The sequence below is a fragment of the Schistocerca serialis genome, chromosome 5, assembly GCF_023864345.2.
Source record: "Schistocerca serialis cubense isolate TAMUIC-IGC-003099 chromosome 5, iqSchSeri2.2, whole genome shotgun sequence".
Lineage (NCBI taxonomy): Eukaryota > Metazoa > Arthropoda > Insecta > Orthoptera > Acrididae > Schistocerca > Schistocerca serialis.
The window spans coordinates 506,372,343-506,393,540 of record NC_064642.1 but is presented as its reverse complement, the minus strand read 5'-3'; the positions used below and the strand labels follow the sequence as shown (position 1 = coordinate 506,393,540).

At 39.1% G+C, this 21,198-nt stretch overlaps 1 protein-coding gene across 1 annotated transcript in view; it reads left to right on the top strand.

The window, feature by feature from the left end:
• LOC126480704 (uncharacterized) overlaps positions 1-20,690 on the top strand; it is a 477,291-nt gene extending 456,601 nt beyond the window's left edge. The window contains exon 7 of the mRNA XM_050103949.1: positions 14,076-20,690. Coding sequence (XP_049959906.1) covers positions 14,076-18,137 — 4,062 coding nt within the window. The 3' untranslated portion in view covers positions 18,138-20,690. The remainder of the gene's footprint in view (positions 1-14,075) is intronic.
• The last annotated feature ends 508 nt before the right edge of the window (positions 20,691-21,198 follow it).

The window sequence follows — 21,198 nt, the reverse complement described above, 5'->3', positions numbered from 1 at the left end:
ATATAACCCTTCCACAGAACAATTCAACACTCGTGTAACAATAACATCCCTACAGCTGGCTGTACTGTTTTCTTGTGTTGAGACTTCTGTCAAGTCTTAGCAGTAATCACAGCAGGGACAAGGGCAGATGAAGTAATGCATCTGCAATCACCAATCAGCATAGCATGTTAGTATAACTCCAAAATTAATAAAATGCATGAAAAATTACTATAGCAAATGTGAAATTGTACAAAAATTTAGAATTTAATTTGAAACACACTCAAAAGTTTGGATCTCCTGGGACTGATATCTTGTCAGTATTGATATTGACAACAGGCAAAAATCATTGGGATGAACAACCTATACACACAATTAAGTTTGTACAGAACCCTGGGAGTGCAAGTCATACTTGCTCTCTCTCTCTCTCTCTCTCTCTCTCTCTCTCACTCACACACACACACACACGCACACACACACACACACACACACACACACACACACACACACACATCTTTTTTTACTTAGTGTGAAAAAGCTGTACCATGTAAAGAATTCTAAAATACAATATTTTTGAGTTTCTTTAAACTAGAAAAATTATTCCTACATTAAGTGGTTTATGTACACTAGTACTGTATTGCAGAATGTTTATAGCTTCAGATGGCATTATGTTCATTAAAAGATCCCACACACCAAGAAACACTCTTAATGTGGCTGAACAGCATTTCACATGGCCAGAAGGTTCCCGCGCAGCAGCATGGTCAGCATGTGCAACAGCATTTCAACATTCTAAGTGCAGTGTAAAATAGGGATCATTTGAAAATGATGACAGATAGATATTATCTGCTAATGATTCACCATGTACTCAAGTAAACAGCAGAAAGTAGATATATGGTGAGGTATAGGTGGTGTTGTAACCCACAAATAAAAACACATTGTCACTGCTAGAACAAGTTACTTTTTTATGCAAGTACAATACAGAACAAGTGAGTACAATGTTTGTGGTGCCATGCGGCAAGGAAACAGTATCAGAGTTTAATGAAGAAATAAGCCACATGAGGAGCCAGAGCTGAATGAGAGCAAGTACCAGTAAGCACTTGCATACATAGGTGCACATTGTATGGGGTGCTGAATGTGCCTGCATAGTCATGATGCGCTGTCACCCAAATCACCTCCTAGCAGCACTGATGGAGATGCCAGCCAGTGCATGAACATTGGTGATAGTTTGCTGGTTACCCAACCCATTCATCCCTGTGGGAGCAACAAGTTGCACCTCAGCACGCAACCCATGCCAAGCTGGGCATCCGGGCAGTGCCCTGCACCAGGTCAATAGGCCAATATCATTTGGGTGCTGGATGGCCTCTCCAGCTTGACCAGCTCCTGGTCAGCATGGACAGGATTGTATGGCCAGAAGGTTCCCGTGCAGCAGCATGGTGAGCATTGTGGTGGCTCTGTCACAGGTAGTGACTTGACACACAATGTCTGTGTTGGGACCTGGCATGGAAGTAAGCAGTATAGGTTGGGGCAGCACCAATGGATCCAATACCACAGCATGATTGTCTGCTGACATCTGGTCCATCTCAGGCAGCCTACAAACAGAGCAAGATGAAAGTGGGACCATGTGCAATGCACAGGGGAGGGAGGGTGAAGGCAGGAACAGCTCGGGAGCAGGAAGCAAGGAAGCAGAGTGTGTGACAGGGGAGTGATGAAGGACACTGCTGACATAGTTACTGCCAGAGGATCCACAGGAGGGGCAGCCAGGCCCCTGCTGCAGGTGCAGCTGAGTTTGATGGCATGTCACTGTCCAGGCCCCCATGTCCAATGTGAAAACACAACAACCTCGCTGCTGCTGGACGACCACTGAAATCCACCTGTTCTGGCACCTGAATTCCCACTCAAGCACGAGGCTGCCCAGCCAAAAATGGGGAGATGGCATCATGGATTCCCCCCAGGTGATGGCAGCATGAGGTGGAGAATCATGTTGGTCTGACAGCTCTGGAGGAGTTCCGCCAGTCCCTTCCCCCTATTGACTTCAACCTATATGAACCCAAAAAAAGAGCCTCATCCAGAGAAACATCAGACGCATATTTCCACATCTGTGTCTTGAACATGTGTATGAGGCTTTTGGCATCAATGGGGTGAAAAGGTGGTGATGGCAGATGGTGAATGGCATTGTGGCAGAAAAAAGTGGTGGGAACAGAACTGTGGTCCATTGTCCAACACCAGTGTGAGAGGAAGACCTTCTATAGTGAAAATTCTGCTGAGCATGGCAGCTGTGACTTCTGCACTTATTTGTTGAGGGATTCCAACACACAGAAAGTTGGAGTGTGCATCAATGACAATCAACCATGTCGTATCCAAGAAGGATCCTCCAAAGTCAACATGAACCTGCTCCCATGTGCAAGAGGGTATTGGCCAGAAACAAAATGTCTGGCAGGGTGTCATATGCTGTTGTTCACACTGAGAACAGCTGTGAACAAGATACTCGACTTGCTGTTCAATACCCAGCTAGTACACATGGTGCTGGGTGAGTCGTTTGGTCCCAACCCCAGTGGTCCTTGTGTAGGAGCTGTAGGATTGTTGGGCACAAAGGTTGCAATGGGACCACCCAGGGAGGCTGTTGGCCAGTATTGAGGAGGATAATGCTGTCCACCAGAATGAGCCAGTGAAGATGAGAATTGTGGTGCAATGGGTTGGCATTCCAACCGAGAATGTGGCCAGCCCAGCCTTTTTGGATGTACTGCCACACTTTCATAATAGAGAAAGTGTACATTGCCTGTAGACCCTCTTTGTCCAAGTGGAAGTACCACAAAATTTCATCTTTGTTGAACTCTGGTTCAGGTCCTTTTGGGAGATAGGAAAGGGTGTCCACATTGACCTGTTCTGTGGTGTTGTGGTAGTGAATTTCATAATGATACCTGTTAAGAAAAAGTGCCCAGCATTGGAGGATTGGACGCTGTGGGCAGTCCTCTCCAGGAGCTTTGCTGATGGGCTGAAGAGAGAAAGTAATGGCTTATTATATGTGATGAGGTAAAACTTTTCTATAGAAGAAAACATGGAATTTCTTCAGTGTGATGATAATTGCAAGGGCCTCTGTTTTGATTTGCAAAAATTTATTTTGCATGGTATTGAGTGTCTTTGATTGGGTGTTCTGAGCTGTGTATGTCTCTGTGAGCCAGGACAGCCCCCAGGTCCTGGTCAGATGTGTCCATTGTCACCACCAACTGTTTGCCCAGGTGACACATGGCAAGACAGGCAGCTGATATGAGGGCCTGCTTCAGAGTCCTGAAAGACTGCTTGGACAGTTCTGAGCAGACAAAAGTGGCAACCTTCTTCCGTAAATTCTTCGGTGACTGTGCAATCAACACCATACCCAGGATGAATTTGCCATAATATGTGATCTTCCCCATGAAAGATTGGAGCTGCTTTAGATTTATAGGATGAGGAAGTGCAAGGATGGCTTCAACCACCTTCTGTGTGCATTGAATACCATTGCAGGAGATGACATTTCCTAGATATTCCATCAATGGTTGAAAGAAAACACTTCTCAAGATTGCATTTGAAGCCTGCAGACTGGAGAGCATGAAAAGCCGCCTCAAGTTTGCTAAGTGTTCTGCCCTTCTACAGTTACCACAATTTTGTCAAAGTATTTTATGCAGCTGAGGACACCCTCTGACAGTTGTTCAAGGGGTCTTTGAAAAATTGCTGGGGTGCTGGCCACCCCAAAAACTAAGCATTGCAACCAATATGACCCATCCAGCATGTTGACTATGAGGACTTTTTGTGATTCTTCATCCAGAGTAAGCTGTAGGCAAAGGTTCAGTAAGATCAGTTTTTTAAAAAATGCTGTCCGGTTAGTGCCAAGAAAAGTTTGTCAGGTTTTGGAATGAGGAACATGTCAATCTCTCACTGAGAATTAACAGTAACCTTAAAATCTCCACACAGGCACAATTTTCCCAGTGGTGTTTTTATAATAACTAAGGGTGTTTCCCACTCACTCACAATGGTTTAATGACATCCAAGGCTATCAACCTGTCTAGTTATTTTTGAGGCATTCTGATATGTGAATGACATGGGTGATGTGCAGAAGAAGGGGGGAGTGCTCAAGCCTTTAAAGTGATGTGAACCACAAAGTTTGTCACCTTAACAAGTCACCCAGAGAAAATTTGAATATTCCTTACTGCGGTCGTCCAGTTCATGAAATGATATTTGTTCCAAGACCAGGTGGGCAGAGTCCTTGATGACAAATCTGAAGGCTGAGTAAGCATTGAGACTGAAAAGATTCTCTGTGTGTCACACATAGTGAGTATGACAAAGTTTATGAGGTGACACACCTGGGCTGGAGGATATTGACAAAATAACATTAATGACCAGTTGGTCCTGATGTGGTGCATGTCATTTATCCCAAACATGACAGACTGACATGAGATCTCCTTCTCTCTGGCATGCATTGCACTGTGCCCACCTATCAGGGCAGTCATCTTGACATGTTTTCGAAAACGTTCCCGGCACGAAAGTAGAATGTGCTGGTCAGGGGACCAAGATTGCTTTCCTCATTTTTGAGACTGGGTTGGAGGCCAGCAGTTGCCACATTTGCTACTTCAGCTAGGTTGGATTCATTTTCTGGGTCTGAAGCAACAGGCACTATGTCACCCCCCATTATCTAACCACCTGCTCACAGCATGGGAAACTTCACAGGATTGAGCTACTTTTGACATGTCCTCCAACAAAGGGTCATCAGAGTCTATAGCTTCCTGCCATATTTCTTCATAAGGAGCCCCTGAATGATGGCATTCTGAATCATCACTTTGGCATACAGTTCTTTATGTACAGGAGACACAAAATGGCATTTCCTACTGAGTCCCTGCAGTTCAGGTACTCATTCACAGTAGGATTGGTTTGCCTGTTTATGATACTGTTAAAACTCCACAAGGGGTACAATTACATGGTAGTGGTGGTGAAAGTAGGCACAGAACAAAACACATATTTCGTCAAAGGACAGATGCACCAGTTCCATGAGAGGGTTCAGTTTGCACAAAATCTGGTTTGCACTCAGCACTTTGACCATGTTGGGATCCATTACCTGGAACATGGTGAAAAACAATCAGAAGTGTTTCTTCTAGGCCTGCCACTCTTTTGCTATTCATCGAAAGTTGGGATGGTGGAAGAGTTAAGGCTGACTGTCAGGAGAGCAGAGCCACCTAACATTACTGTCCCTCTAACTGCTTTTGGAAAAATTGCTGGAACATCACTTCCATTGACACATCTGGTGAGGCAGCCTGGGGTACAGGGTCCGTGATTGCAAAACAAGCATGAAAAAATGCATATGACCATCACCAATTGTGTTGCATCCCACGACATAAAAATGTACCATCACTGGTAGAACAAGTATTTTTTTTGGATTGTAGGTACAAGATAGAACAAGCAAATATAATGTTCATGGTGCCATGTGGCAAGAAAGCAGTAACTCAGTTTAATGATGTAATAAGTCATACACAGGGCCACAGCCGAACAGAGCGAGCCTGAGTTAGTGCTCACCTACATAGGTACACATGGCAGGGGGAACTGAATTGACTGCACAGTCATTGTGTGCTGTCACCTAACCACTATGCTGCTCCCTAATGATCACTGACAGAGCTGTCAGCTGGTGGCCAATGCTTCGGTGGTAGTTCTGTAGTTGCCACAGGTTGCAAATAGCAATCTTTTACATAACAACTGTGGTCAGTTTTACAAAATGCACACCATTCACATGTAGAAGACACTGAACAAGGTTTCAGTTTATACACATTGTATATTAAAAAAAAAAAACCATGAACCACAGACCTTGCCGTTGGTGGGGAGGCTTGCGTGCCTCAGCGATAGAGATAGCCGTATCGTAGGTGCAACCACAACGGAGAGGTATCTGTTGAGAGGCCAGACAAACATGTGGTTCCTGAAGAGGGACAGTAGCCTTTTCAGTAGTTGCAAGGGCAACGGTCTGGATGATTGACTGATCTGGCCTTGTAACAATAACCAAAATGGTCTTGCTGTGCTGGTACTGCGAATGGCTGAAAGCAAGGGGAAACTACAGCTGTAATTTTTCCCGAGGGCATGCAGCTTTACTGTATGATTAAATGATGATGGCGTTCTCTTGGGTAAAATATTTCAGAGGTAAAGTAGCCCCCATTCAGATCTCCGGGCGGGGACTATTCAAGAGGATGTCGTTATCAGGAGAAAGAAAACTGGCGTTCTACGGATCGGAGAGTGGAATGTCAGATCCCATAATCAGGCAGGTAGGTTAGAAAATTTAAAAAGGGAAATGGATAGGTTAAAGTTAGATGTAGTGGGAATTAGTGAAGTTCGGTGGCAGGAGGAACAAGACTTCTGGTCAGGTGACTACAGGGTTATAAACACAAAATCAAATAGGGGTAAAGCAGGAGTAGGTTTAATAATGAATAGGAAAATAGGAATGCGGGTAAGCTACTACAAACAGCATAGTGAACGCATTATTGTGGCCAAGATAGATACGAACCCCACACCTACTACAGTAGTACAAGTTTATATGCCAACTAGCTCTGCCGATGACGAAGAAATTGAAGAAATGTATGATGAAATAAAAGAAATTATTCAGATAGTGAAGGGAGACGAAAATTTAATAGTGATGGGTGACTGGAATTCGAGTGTAGGAAAAGGGAGAGAAGGAAACATAGTAGGTGAATATGGATTGGGGATAAGAAATGAAAGAAGAAGCCGCCTGGTAGAATTTTGCACAGAGCACAACATAATCATAGCTAACACTTGGTTTAAGAATCATGAAAGAAGGTTGTATACATGGAAGAACCCTGGAGATACTAAAAGGTATCAGATAGATTATATAATGGTAAGACAGAGATTTAGGAACCAGGTTTTAAATTGTAAGACATTTCCAGGGGCAGATGTGGACTCTGACCACAATCTATTGGTTATGACCTGTAGATTAAAACTGAAGAAACTGCAAAAAGGTGGGAATTTAAGGAGATGGGACCTGGATAAACTGACGAAACCAGAGGTTGTACAGAGTTTCAGGGAGAGCATAAGGGAACAATTGACAGGAATGGGGGAAAGAAATACAGTAGAAGAAGAATGGGTAGCTTTGAGGGATGAAGTAGTGAAGGCAGCAGAGGATCAAGTAGGTAAAATGATGAGGGCTAGTAGAAATCCTTGGGTAACAGAAGAAATATTGAATTTAATTGATGAAAGGAGAAAATATAAAACTGCAATAAATGAAGCAGGCAAAAAGGAATACAAATGTCTCAAAAATGAGATCGACAGGAAGTGCAAAATGGCTAAGCAGGGGTGGCTAGAGGACAAATGTAAGGATGTAGAGGCTTATCTCACTAGGGGTAAGATAGATACTGCCTACAGGAAAATTAAAGAGACCTTTGGAGATAAGAGAATGACTTGTACGAATATCAAGAGCTCAGGTGTAAACCCAGTTCTAAGCAAAGAAGGGAAAGCAGAAAGGTGGAAGGAGTATATAGAGGGTCGATACAAGGGCAATGTACTTGAAGACAATATTATGGAAATGGAAGAGGATGTAGATGAAGATGAAATGGGAGATACGATACTGCGTGAAGAGATTGACAGAGCACTAGAAGACCTGAGTCGAAACAAGGCCCCCGGAGTAGACAACATTCCACTAGAATTACTGATAACCTTGGGAGAGCCAGTCCTGACAAAACTCTACCATCTGGTGAGCAAGATGTATGAAACAGGCAAAATACCCTCAGACTTCAAGAAGAATATAATAATTCCAATCCCAAAGAAAGCAAGTGTTGACAGATGTGAAAATTACCGAACTATCAGTTTAATAAGTCACAGCTGCAAAATACTAACACGAATTCTTTACAGACGAATGGAAAAACTAGTAGAAGCCAACATCGGGGAAGATCAGTTTGGATTCCGTACAAACACTGGAACACATGAGGCAATACTGACCTTACGACTTATCTTAGAAAATAGATTAAGGAAAGGCAAACCTACATTTCTAGCATTTGTAGACTTAGAGAAAGCTTTTGACAATGTTGACTGGAATACTCTCTTTCAAATTCTAAAGGCGGCAGGGGTAAAATACAGGGAGCGAAAGGCTATTTACAATTTGTACAGAAACCAGATGGCAGTTATAAGAGTCGAGGGACATGAAAGGGAAGCAGTGGTTGGGAAGGGAGTAAGACAGGGTTGTAGCCTCTCCCCGATGTTATTCAATCTGTATATTGAGCAAGCAGTAAAGGAAACAAAAGAAAAATTCAGAGTAAGTATTAAAATCCATGGATAAGAAATGAAAACTTTGAGGTTCGCCGATGACATTGTAATTCTGTCAGAGACAGCAAAGGACTTGGAAGAGCAGTTGAATGGAATGGACAGTGTCTTGAAAGGAGGATATAAGATGATCATCAACAAAAGCAAAATGAAGATAATGGAATGTAGTCGAATTAAGTCGGGTGATGCTGAGGGAATTAGATTAGGAAATGAGACACTTAAAGTAGTAAAGGAGTTTTGCTATTTGGGGAGCAAAATAACTGATGATGGTCGAAGTAGAGAGGATATAAAATGTAGACTGGCAATGGCAAGGAAAGCGTTTCTGAGGAAGAGAAATTTGTTAACATCAAGTATAGATTTAAATGTCAGGAAGTCATTTCTGAAAGTATTTGTATGGAGTGTAGCCATGTATGGAAGTGAAACATGGACGATAAATAGTTTGGACAAGAAGAGAATAGAAGCTTTTGAAATGTGGTGCTACAGAAGAATGCTGAAGATTAGATGGGTAGATCACATAACTAATGAGGAAGTATTGAATAGGATTGGGGAGAAGAGAAGTTTGTGGCACAACTTGACCAGAAGAAGGGATCGGTTGGTAGGACATGTTCTGAGGCATCAAGGGATCACCAATTTAGTATTGGAGGGCAGTGTGGAGGGTAAAAATCGTAGAGGGAGACCAAAAGATGAATACACTAAGCAGATTCAGAAGGATGTAGGTTGCAGTAGGTACTGGGAGATGAAGAAGTTTGCACAGGATAGAGTAGCATGGAAATCTGCATCAAACCAGTCTCAGGACTGAAGACCACAACAACAACAACAACATATTAAAAAAATGGCTACGGTTCACGTCAAAATTTCAATCTCCTTGTAAGTTGCAAAACATTAACCATTATCAATTAGGCATATAATATTTATGCAGAGACTAATAATGTTATAAAACTGTGATGAAAAATGATGGGAAGTTACACACAACTCAGTCCAAACTAGCAGCTCAACATAGATACAAGCCATGAACTTTGCTGCTAACTATAATTTTTGGTTGTGATTTGAATGGAAATTACTTCTTGTATCATAAGAAGCTGGAGTATCCCTGCAGTTTTGTCTGAAATTAATGAGTTAACAACCACCACATGAAGAAAACTGTATGAGTTCAAGAAAGAACAGGAAAGGGAATTTATTAGAATCATAGTTGTGAAACAGATACTGCCTTCAACAATTATGTGGTAAATATAATTTGCTCTTACTCCCTTCTATTTGCATACTTTAGAGTGAATTACTCCTCCTGGAAATTTTGTGGTACCAAAATCAACATCACATGGAAACAATGACAAATTAAATGATTGCAGTTTTGTGAATTCCTGACGAATTACAAATGTTTGTCGTGCAGAGATTCTAATTTACATTACTGTATGCAGTGGGCAATGCTCTTGCCATCTGAGCTTTAAGAGCATACATCACAGTCTGTTTCCTTCCTTGAGTCTGCTTTTCTGATTCCACAGACACACTCTTATATAGATTTCTGAGCAGGGGCCAAGGAAGAAAAAATGTGATGGAAAGCAATTAAGCTATATCCTGTAGGTTGTTACCATTCTACTTGACTAAAAATACAAAGACAAATAATAAGAGAACAATTACATACAAAAATGCAAAATAGTGTACTGAAGCACCTCCCTCCCCATGAACCATGGACCTTGCCATTGGTGGGGAGGCTTGCGTGCCTCAGCAATACAGATAGCCATACAGTAGGTGCAGTAACAACAGAGAGGTATCTGTTGAGAAGCAAGATTAATGTATGGTTCCTGAAGAAGGCAGCAGTCTTTGCAGTAGCTGCAGGGTAACAGTCTGGATGATTGACTGATCTGGCCTTGTAACATTAACCAAAACGGCCTTACTGTGCTGGTACTGCGAACGGCTGAAAGCAAGGGGAAGCTACAGCTGTAATTTTTCCCGAGGTCATGCAGCTTTACTGTATGATTAAATTATCATGGCATCCTCTTGGGTAAAATATTCCAGAGGTGAAATAGTCTCCCATTTGGATCCCCAGATGGAGACTACTCAGGAGGACATCGTTATCAGGAGAAAAAAATTGCTGGTCTACAGATCGGAGCATGGAATGTCAAATCCCTTAATTGAGGAGGTAGGTTAGAAAATTTAAAAATGGAAATGAATAGGTTAAAGTTAGATATAGTGGGAATTAGTGAAGTTCATTGGCAGAAATAACAATACTTCTAGTCAGGTGAATACAGGTTTATAAATACAAAATCAAATAGAGATAATGCAGGAGTAGGTTTAATAACGAATAAAAAAGTAGGAGCATGTATAAGCTGCTACAAACAGCATAGAGAACACATTATTGTAGCTAAGATAGACACGAAGCCCACACCTACCACATTACTACTAGTTTATATGCCAACCAGCTGCGCAGATGATGAAGAGATTGAGGAAACGTATGATGCATTAAAAGAAATTATTCAGATAGTGAAGGGAGTCAAAAATTTAATAGTCATGGGGGACTGGAATTTGATAGCAGGAAAAGGAAGGGAAGGAAAAGTAGTAGGTGAATATGGAATGGGGGTAAGGAATGAAACAGGAAGCCACCTGGTAGAATTTTGCACAGAGAATAACTTAATCATAGCTAACACTTGTTTTAAGAATCATGAAAGAAGGGTACATATGTGGAAGAGGTCTGGAGAAACTGGAAGGTTCCAGATTGATTATATAATGTTAAGACAGAGATTTAGGAACCAGGTTTTAAATATTAAGACATTTCCAGTGCAGCAGTGAACTCCGATCATAATTTATTGGTTATGAACTGTAGATTAAAACTAAAGAAACTCCAAAAAGGTGAGAATATAAGGAGATGGGACCTGGCTAAACTGAAAATACCAGAGGCTGTAGAGAGTTTCAGAGAGAGTATTAGGGAACAATTGACAAGAACGGGGGAAAGAAATACAGTAGAAGATGAATGGGTAGCTTTGAAAGATTAAATAGTGAAGGCAGTAGAGGATCAAATAGGTAAAAAGACAAGGTCTAGTAGAAATCCTTGGGTAACAGAGGAGATGTTGAATTTAATTGATGAAAGGAGAAAATACAAAAATTCAGTAAATGAAGCAGGCAAAAAGGAATACAAATGTCTCAAAAATGAGATCAAGAGGAAGAGCAAAGTAGCTAAGCAGGGATGGCTGGAGGACAAATGTAAAGAATGTTGAGGCATATATAACTAGGGGTAAGATAGATACTGTCTACAGGAAAATTAAAGAGACCTTTGGAGAAAAAAGAGTCACCTGTATGAATACCAACAGTTCAGATGGAATACCAGTTCTAAGCAAAGAAGGGAAAGCAAAAAGATGGAAGGAGTATATAGAGGGTCTTTACGAGGGCAACGTACTTAAGGAAAATATTGTGGAAATGGAAGAGGACATAGATGAAGATGAAATTGAAGGTATGATATTGCGTGAAGAATTTGACAGAGCACTGAAAGACCTAAGTCGAAACAAGGTTCTGAAAGTAGACAACATTCCATTAGAACTACTGATAGCCTTGGGAGAGTCAGCCATGACAAAACTGTACCATCTGGCGAGCAAGATGTATGAGACAGGTGAAATACCCTCAGACAACTCCAATCCCAAAGAAAGCAGATGTTGACAGATGTGAAAATTACTGAACTATCAATTTAATAAGTCACAGCTGCAAAATACTAACACAAATTCTTTACGGACAAATGGAAAAACTGGTAGAAGCCGACCTAAGGGAAGATCAGTTTGGATTCAACAGAAATGTTGGAATACGTGAGGCAGTACTGACCCTACAACTTATTTTAGGAGATAGGTTAAGGAAAGGCAAACCTACGTTTCCACCATTTGTAGACTTAGAGAAAGCTTTTGACAACGTTAACTGGAATACCCTCTTTCAAATTCTAAAGGTGGCAAGGGTCAAATACAGGGAGCAAAAGGCTATTTACAATTTGTACAGAAACCAGATGGCAGTTCAATAGTCGTGGGACATGAAAGGGAAGCAGTGGTTGAGAAGGGAGTGAGACAGGGTTGAAGCCTATCACTAATGTTATTCAATCTGTATACTGAGCAAGCAGTAAAGGAAACAAAAGAAAAATTTGGAGTAGGAATTAAAGTTCAGGAAAGTGAAATAAAAACTTTGAGGTTTATTGATGACATTGTAATTCTGTCAGAGACGGCAAAAGACTTGGGAGAGCGATTGAACGGAATGGACAGTGTCTCGAACGAGAATATAATATGAACATCAACAAAATCTAAATGAGGATAATGGAATGCAGTTGAATTAAATCAAGTACTGCTGAGGGAATTAGATGAGAGAATGAGACACTCAAAGTAGTAGGTGAGCTTTGCTATTAGAGCAGCAACTGATGATGGTCAAAGTAGAGAGGATATAGGATATAAAATGTAGACTGGCAATGGCAAAGAAAGCATTTCTGAAGAAGAGAAATTTGTTACCATTGAGTGTAGATTTAAGAATCAGGAATCCTTTCTGAAAACATTCGTATGGAGTGTAGCCATATATGGAACTGAAACAGGGATGATAAATAGTTTAGACAAGAAGAGAACAGAAGCTTTTAAAATGTGGTGCTACAGAAGAATGCTCAAGATTAGATGGGTAGATCATGTAACTCATGAGGAGGTACTGAATAGAATTGTAGAATTGGGGAGAAGAGGAATTTGTGGCACAACTTGACTAGGTGGAGATATCGGTTGGTGGGACACATTCTGAGGCATCAAGGGATAACCAATTTTGTAGTGGTGGGAAATGTGGAGGGTAAAAATTGTAGAAGGAGACCAAGAGATGAATACACTAAGCACGTTCAGAAGGACATAGGTTGCAGTAGTTACTCCGAGAAGAAGAAGCTTGCATAGGATAGAGTAGCATGGAGAGCTGTATCAAACCAGTCTCTGGACTGAAGACCAAAACAACAATAAAGCACCTGTTAGACATCAGCATCTGCTGCAACAAATCTTGAAATTAGTGGCTTCATGCATCAGAGGACATAAATTTTGTACACTATACAAAAATAGCAATAACTACATCACATTGTTATTTCCTTTCCTGACTAATTATAAGCAAAGGTCAATATTTTATGTGGGCAGCAACAAATCCCCAGATGTGTCCGTTTTGAAAGTTCCCATTAAATCAGTCACATTTTTTATTCATAGAGGTAAAACTTCATGTTATTAATTATCTCTTTTCTATTTCCTTGCTTATAATTTTGCTCTTTGCTGTGCAAATGAAAAATTAAAATGAAGTATTTTCCTTATGTCTCATCAATTGCAGCAGAAACTGAAACTGGTTTTCTATATGTAGTAAATTAAATTAATATAAAAATTTTATTTTGCCTCTTTCTTCATTAATTATTTTACATATATGTGTTTAAGACTATCGTAAAATAATAATATATTTCCTCAAATTGTAATCTGCGCTGAAGCTAGAGTTGTAAATGTAGACGGATGTAACAGTTGCTCAAATTGTAATTTGCACTATAGCTGAAATTGTAAATGTATACTGATGTATCCAATGTGTGTCTAAGCAGTGCCTCAAGGAAAATAAATAAATAAATAATACATTGAAATATCTGTGAGCATTTTGCAAAATCTTTTAATAAAATCAGTTCTTGTTCAATTTAGAACTCTAGCAGTAATCTAGATTCTTCATTTGTGTTTCATTAGATGATACAGGACATTATTTTGATGACAGCAGCTTGTTATGAAAAATAATCATTATTGTAGTCGATTATGAGGGTACTGAAAACATGGTAGAAACTTTTTGTAATATTAATCATCCTCATTTTGTTGCAGATTGGTAAGGATAGTCTGAAACGAGGTCATAACATGGCTGGCACTACAAGATCTCCAAAAATATCAAAATCTGACTCTTTTAATGACTCTGGAGTTGGGGATTACCCAACACTGAAGGTGACAAATTCACCAAAAAGTTCTCTGGCAAGGAAAGATGTGACAAAGCCAGATAAAGGTACTCGAGTAAGTCCTACTTCTGGAGTTGTGGTAAAACCTGAGAGAATAAAAAAAGTGGTTGGAAAGACAACAGTGATTGCAAATAAATCTTCAATAGATGAGCCAGATGTTTCACTTGAGACTGTAAATAAATATCAGAAGTTTGGTGTCAGAGTATTGCCTGAGTCATCAGATTCACTGAAAAATGTCAGTGCATCAGTTCAAGGCAATGTTGAAGTTAACAAAGAACAACAGACTGTAAGGCAAGGTACAGTCCCAGATATTGTATATACTACTGCTGTTGAACCAGAGCGCCATCAGAATGAAAAGAATATAATGCTAGAAAAAGTGGTTACAAGAAGTGGAAGTAATGAGGAGGACAATAACACGGGCAATAATTCATCTTCAAATAGAGCAAAGCACAGTGAAAGTGTAAATGTAAAAAATAGCCTACCTGATGACAGTGTGCAAACAGCAAATTCTTTAATTTATGATGAAAGAGCAATTGATGTTGGACCAGTCACAGAGCATCAAGAACCAACTGCTTCTTTTAAACAAGATGCAAAAAAAGAAGTTGAAAAATTTTATTCAAAGAGCACAGATAGTGACACCTCACCTGAAGGTGCAAAAGAACACAATGTTAAATTATTTCTTAGCAAAGGTCTGCAGAATCTTAAAGAAAAGCTACATCCAGATAGAAGAAAGAATAATTCATCTGAAATTCCTTCCTTGAGTGGTAATGAAGTGAAAAATAAAATTACCAGCATACAGAGTGGCTGTTTTTCCTCAGACAGTGAAGAGATTGATGATGATAGAATATTTTCACTGGAAGGTGAGTCTAAGAAAACAGAAAAGAAACTGAGGAAAGACAACAGCTCAGAAGTAAAGGAGATCCATTGTAATTTTGAAGTGCCAACAGACATTCCAGAAGAAGTACAAAGAGCTGCAATGGCTGCTCGTTCCAATAGAAAAGCACCTGCCATTGCTGCAGCTGTTGCAAATGCATCATTAAGTGACCTAAACAGGATAAGTGACAACAAAGCAAATGAATCAAGGAAAAGTTTGAGTGAAGACAGTTCAAGTGATTATGAAGCAATGCCAGGAATTGCATCTGATAGCTTAGGAAGACCACCTAAAAGACACAACAAAAGGAAAGCTCCCCTTCCCCCTGCGGAGGACTATGAAGGAGGTAACAACAGAATAAGGGAGTCTGGAGACCCTGCATTAAGACATATAATTACAGGAATAGAAAGTCCAACTTCTGCTTTCAGTTCAGAGGAAAATCAAGCTAGCAACAATGTCAATGGTTCTGAAGTGCCTGACAGCTCAGTAGTTGGAAATGTTGCAACACATACTAAAAGAAATCTTGTTAAGGATTTTGGTGGATGTGAAGATAAATCACCAGAAACTTTTACTCTTGTACCGAACATTCCAGGTGGCACCACTCAAAAGACTGGCCATGACATTTCTGGAAAAGATATTACTAATATAACAGTTAATATAAATTCAGCTGAGACTGTTCAGTCCTTTGTCCCAAAGGCAAATGTTCATGGTGATGTGGGAAACACTAACATACACAATGGTGTAATTCCTGCTGACAGCAGTTCTAGTGGTACATCGACAATGGAAACGAGGAACCTCGACTATGACAGTGTCAACATAAGTAACACAAACTCTGATTCTGATTCAGACCTTGAGAGGATTGAAGCAGACTGTGGCTATGAAGGCAAGAAAAACAAGAAAGGAGGCACAACAATTGAGCTCAATTCCTCTCATATCACAATTCATCACAGTCCATCAAACACAACTCAAGTCTGTACAGAAATTGAAAGTGAAAGTACTCGTAAGGCCGCATCACTAGGAGATCTTTCAAGACTTGACACTGAACAGCCAATGAGTATTCTAGAGAGAGCAGTGTCACTTGATCTGGCAGAAGGTGGAACACCAATTGGCACAAAAAAGAGGAAAGCACCACTCCCACCAGGTGAAGACTATCTTGGAACTACTCAAGATGGTGAGGAAGGTGTCTCCTACAAAAAAGAACCAAGACTAGATGGTGCAATGGACACTTTTCAAAGACAGCGTTTAAAAAAATCATCAGACTGGGGTACCTTAGAAGAAGCTCTAAAACAGAGTGAAAATTTCCTGAGTAAACCAAGCCACCCTAAAGATGGGAAGGAATTTTTAGAAATTTCTAAAGTATATACATCTGACGAATTGTCTGATGCAAATAGCAAACTTATACCATCAAATGAGTTTTCATTGTCTGATTCACAAGTGTTGCAAGAAGGTATGAGCAAAACAGGAACGAGCAGTCACTCTTTACCTGATGCAGTTTCTCAAGAATTTAATATGACAGCTACTGGAACTGTAAATTTTGACAAAACAACACCAGTGAAAGCAAGCGGCTCTTATGCAAGTGAACCTAATGAAATTAAAGACCAGCAACAGAAAATGGTGCTTCACATAGAATCAGATTTACAGGAAGGAACTGATAGTATCCCTGGCTCTCAAATGAATTTATCATCACCATCATCAGACCAACAGAGCAGTTCAGGAATATCTTATTCTCTTCAGCCAGAGTTAAAAGATACTCCTTCAAGACCAATGAGGCTGGCAAGTTCTAAGAAAGTCATGAACACTGATCCTGCTTCTTTAAAACTGGATGCTTACAAACAAATGCCATCTGGTGTTTTGAGTTCAACTCCTCTCACAAAAAGAGGAATTCCAAATAAAGATCAAGAAAATTCATTTATGGATATAATGAATTCTTCTCCAATTTCACATGAAAAGGGCATAAGTCTACAAAACACTGCTGTAGATAATCAACTCCCTCCACATAGTGAAGGCAGTGTTGATACCACTATAGTGACAGATTCAAGGACACACAACATTTCTTCAGATATAGCATCTAAAAGTAACACAGTCTCAACTACAGACCCTTTTATGACAGCAACAAGTAGTGTCCAGGCATCCATTGGTGGAATACTCAGTCAAGAAGATCTAATGTGGAGTAAAGAAACACCACCACCAGACTTGCCAACAACACCTGTACCTGTATTAAGTCAGGTATCTTCCTTTGTTCCTTCTTCTACTTCTATGACATACATTACAGAAATTCAAGTAGTTACAAGTGATGATGGCACTAAGCCTAAACACACACTATCTGACATCAGCCAGTCTTCTGGCATGTCAGTACCAGCATCTTTGCATCTAGATAAAGGCTCTCCTAAAATTACATACCAGGGTGCATCTACAAATCCACATTCTTCAGCAAAATTAGAAATTAATGAAGCTGAAATTGATACATCAGATATGTCATACCAACAGTCAAAAAACAATGTAACAATAACAGCTATTAAGGCAGACATAGCATCAGACAATGCAACACGAGAAACCAGACAAAGCTTGCATATAGCGCCGAATAACAATACGAACAGCATAGTAGATAGAAAAGGTAAACTTCCAACGCCACCTGTACCACCACGCAAATCAGAAATCTTGTCATTAATGTCTTCAAACAATGTTGCTCAATCTGTCATGCATCAAGACATACAGCCCTCGACAAGTACGGTTGAAAGACCACACACAGTCACTCAAAGTGCACAGGGTGACAGCAGTGGTAGATTCATCACATTTTCAACACTAACACCAAGAGGTGGACTAGGAACTGAGGGCAATGTTGGTAGACACAACAGCAGTTTTGAGCAGTGGGTGTTTTTGGATGAAGGGAATAGAGAGACTCCAACAAACCACAATGGAATAGAAAGAGCTATTGGAAATGTAAATGACTCACCCATAATGAAACATTCCTCATTTCTTACATTCCCAAATAACGGAGCAAGTAGATCACAATCTGTTACCCATATTTCATTTGACACTAAAAAAGAGAGCGCGGATAACTGAAATCAATGAAAATTCTTTTTTTTACTTCCATGTTATTAAAAAACATTGAATACTGAATTAAACTGATGCAGTGTACTTCATAGATGACAGCTTATTAAAGAGGTAACTGGCTTGAATTACCAAAGTTTAGTGGGGGTCATGTTCAGTTAAGAAAGTAAAATGTCTGTGTATATTTTTCATTATACAAACTTTCTTTTATTGTTAAATATTCTCATTCACCAATACTGATGAGGGACAAATATCTTCTACAGGAAGCCTTTGTTGAAATAACAGTGAACTGAATTCCTCATTTTTCACTAAAGGTAGTGTATACTGTGCTAAGCACATTTTAAGTATGACACGTGAAATGTGTCATGAATGCTATTATAACTAAGTTAGTTGTGTCTGCATTTTAGAAGTCATTGTTGAAACTGAAGGTGCTAATTTTAAAAACTGTTTTTAATTGATGACACAGACACATATGTTACAACCTCATTTTTTTCTATACATATATACATAATTCTTCATTAATGTGAGCTAAGAGTTTTACTTATGTGGTTCTAAGCATTCTTTCTCTGATTATAGAAATGTATACTATGTATACTTACTTTTTGCTGGCATTATCTATTTGGAGAGTACTTAACACAAAACTGTCAATTAAGACAAGTGTTTTGTTTTTTATAAATATGTGAAAGTAATTATTATCTAAAATTAATTTCATGTAAAAGCTGCAGCTGAGGAAGAAAACTTAAGAATCCTTATTGTGCTTATCCACTTATGAAAGAAAGTATTCTAAAAGAAAGAAATGTATCTGTTTGTTTATATTCCACTTCAGAGTTTTACTTGAAAATGAATTCATTTTAATTTCCCTTTTGATCAACAACCTACACACAGTTAGTTTCATAGACACTACTTCAACTCTAAAATCTCAGTGTGTGCCAGTAAGTCCTTGTGTAAATGTTAAAAAAGAGAATGTAAGTGTACAGTTCTCATTCCAGTGTTTTCATTAATTGTACAGAATTTTCATTCATCAATATTGTTACAAACTACTGTACAGATTAGAAGTATTTCAGTACAAATTTAAAGTTTGTAATAACTTTTTTCTGCAAAAAATAAATATACTTTCAACAAATACAACGAAAACTTCCTTCAATCAGGATATTAAATGTAGAAGCATATAAGATGACTTACAGATTTTAAAAGACAGTAGGTAGAAAATGCTAAGCCATATGTAGGGTGTTTAACATGAAAAAAGTCTAATTGACTGCAAGCCTAATATGGGAAAAGAACAAGAACTGGTGGAACAAGCAAATAAGCACTTGTGTTTACAAGAACAACAGACCAGAAACATAATCTATAGAAAACAAAATAAATCTTACAAAGTGTAGTCAGGCAGGTGTGAAAACCATTCCACTGACAGGATTAGCTGCATCAGTGTCAGAAATGGAACCAGATTGCTTTTCATGACACACAATAAATGTCTATAGATTTTCCTTTTTTTTTTTTTTTTTTTTTTTGTCCTAGATAAAGAGGTTCATTAGTTACATTTTTTTAACATTTGTATCATTGCTGTCCCAATTTTCACATCACCCAAATGAAATTCTTTTTCTTTGTCACACTGGTATAATTTGCTGCTTAAGCATTTGCTAGATCTCACTAAAACTTGTTTTATATTATCTGCACACCTTTTTGCCATCTTTTTGTCTGTAGCTGAATGTCTAGTGGTTATCATTACTGCCCCTAGGCCATGGGGTTCGATTCCCAGTCTGTTCAGAGATTTTCTTGACTTGAGGACTGAATGCTATGTTGTGCCCAATATTTCATCTCATCATCATGATCATCAATGAATGAGTTGCCAAAATGGCATCAAATAGAAATACTTGCAACAGACAGTCAAACAACTCTGGACAAGGTCTCTGGCCATTACTTAATTTCATTTCTCCTCTTGTAATTAGGCCACTACTAGTTTCTTCAAAAATATTCAGTTCTCCTTCACTACTTCTCTGTGTGCTGGTGTGATATAATCAACATTATCTAGGTATGTGAAATTCATAAGCATTAACTATGAAGGGTTTAGAAACTTAACAATGACTTAAACGTGATATTTTTACCTAACATCTTATGAATGACCTCCTTTAATTGAAGAGACTTGTTTCTTGATACATCCATAACCTTATTTGAGCAATCAAAATAAGAAGGAAATTTTAAGAGACAGCTTGAAACCAGTTCCTCATGCATCTGTCCCTGTTAGATCAAATCAAATCAGTCCCACCATAGTCTTGCTGGCACCCTGCATATGTACTAAGTATTTTATCACACCTACAAATTATTGTGTAACTACAACTTTACTTAAGAAAATTTGAATTTGACCAATCACTCTCTCTGTCTCATATGCGAGATATATATTAAGTAGCTAAGTCTTTCTATGGTGTACAAAAGTGATGATAATTGTGGACAGAGACTACCATGACTGAAAACTGAAGAAATATGTAATAAATGTGTTTGTACAGCTTATTTTTCTTATAACAGATACTGTATATAAATATATATGAAATATAATCGAACTTTTTTAAATGTGTTGTTTTTTAATGATTTTTTTTACCAGTATGCATCCAGTTAACCCCGGTTATCTCTCTCTGGTATACATTAGCTTTACAATTTAGACACCAAGTAGCACCAATACAAAGATTATTTTTAATCCACAGCTGCTCTATAAATTTGTTACACTGTGACATTTGCAACTGTAGCATTATATAATCCACTCTGCCCCTTTTCCATTGTTAGAAATGGTATACTAAACCAATCTCAGTTGTATCATCAATTTCAACATTGCATAGTAGTGTGAACTGTTTACTGCTATGGGCCAACTGTGAAATGTACCCAATTACCCCCTCCCTCCCCCCCCCCCCCCCCCCCCATCCTTCCCTACACACATATTGCTTATATTATTAATAATGAGGTAATATATCAAAGTTGGAATTAATAATATGTAACGCAAAATAAAAGTTATCATCATGAGTAAAAATTAACATAAGGTAAACAAAAGTAAAGAGAATATCAAAAAACCTTGAATTTAGTAAAC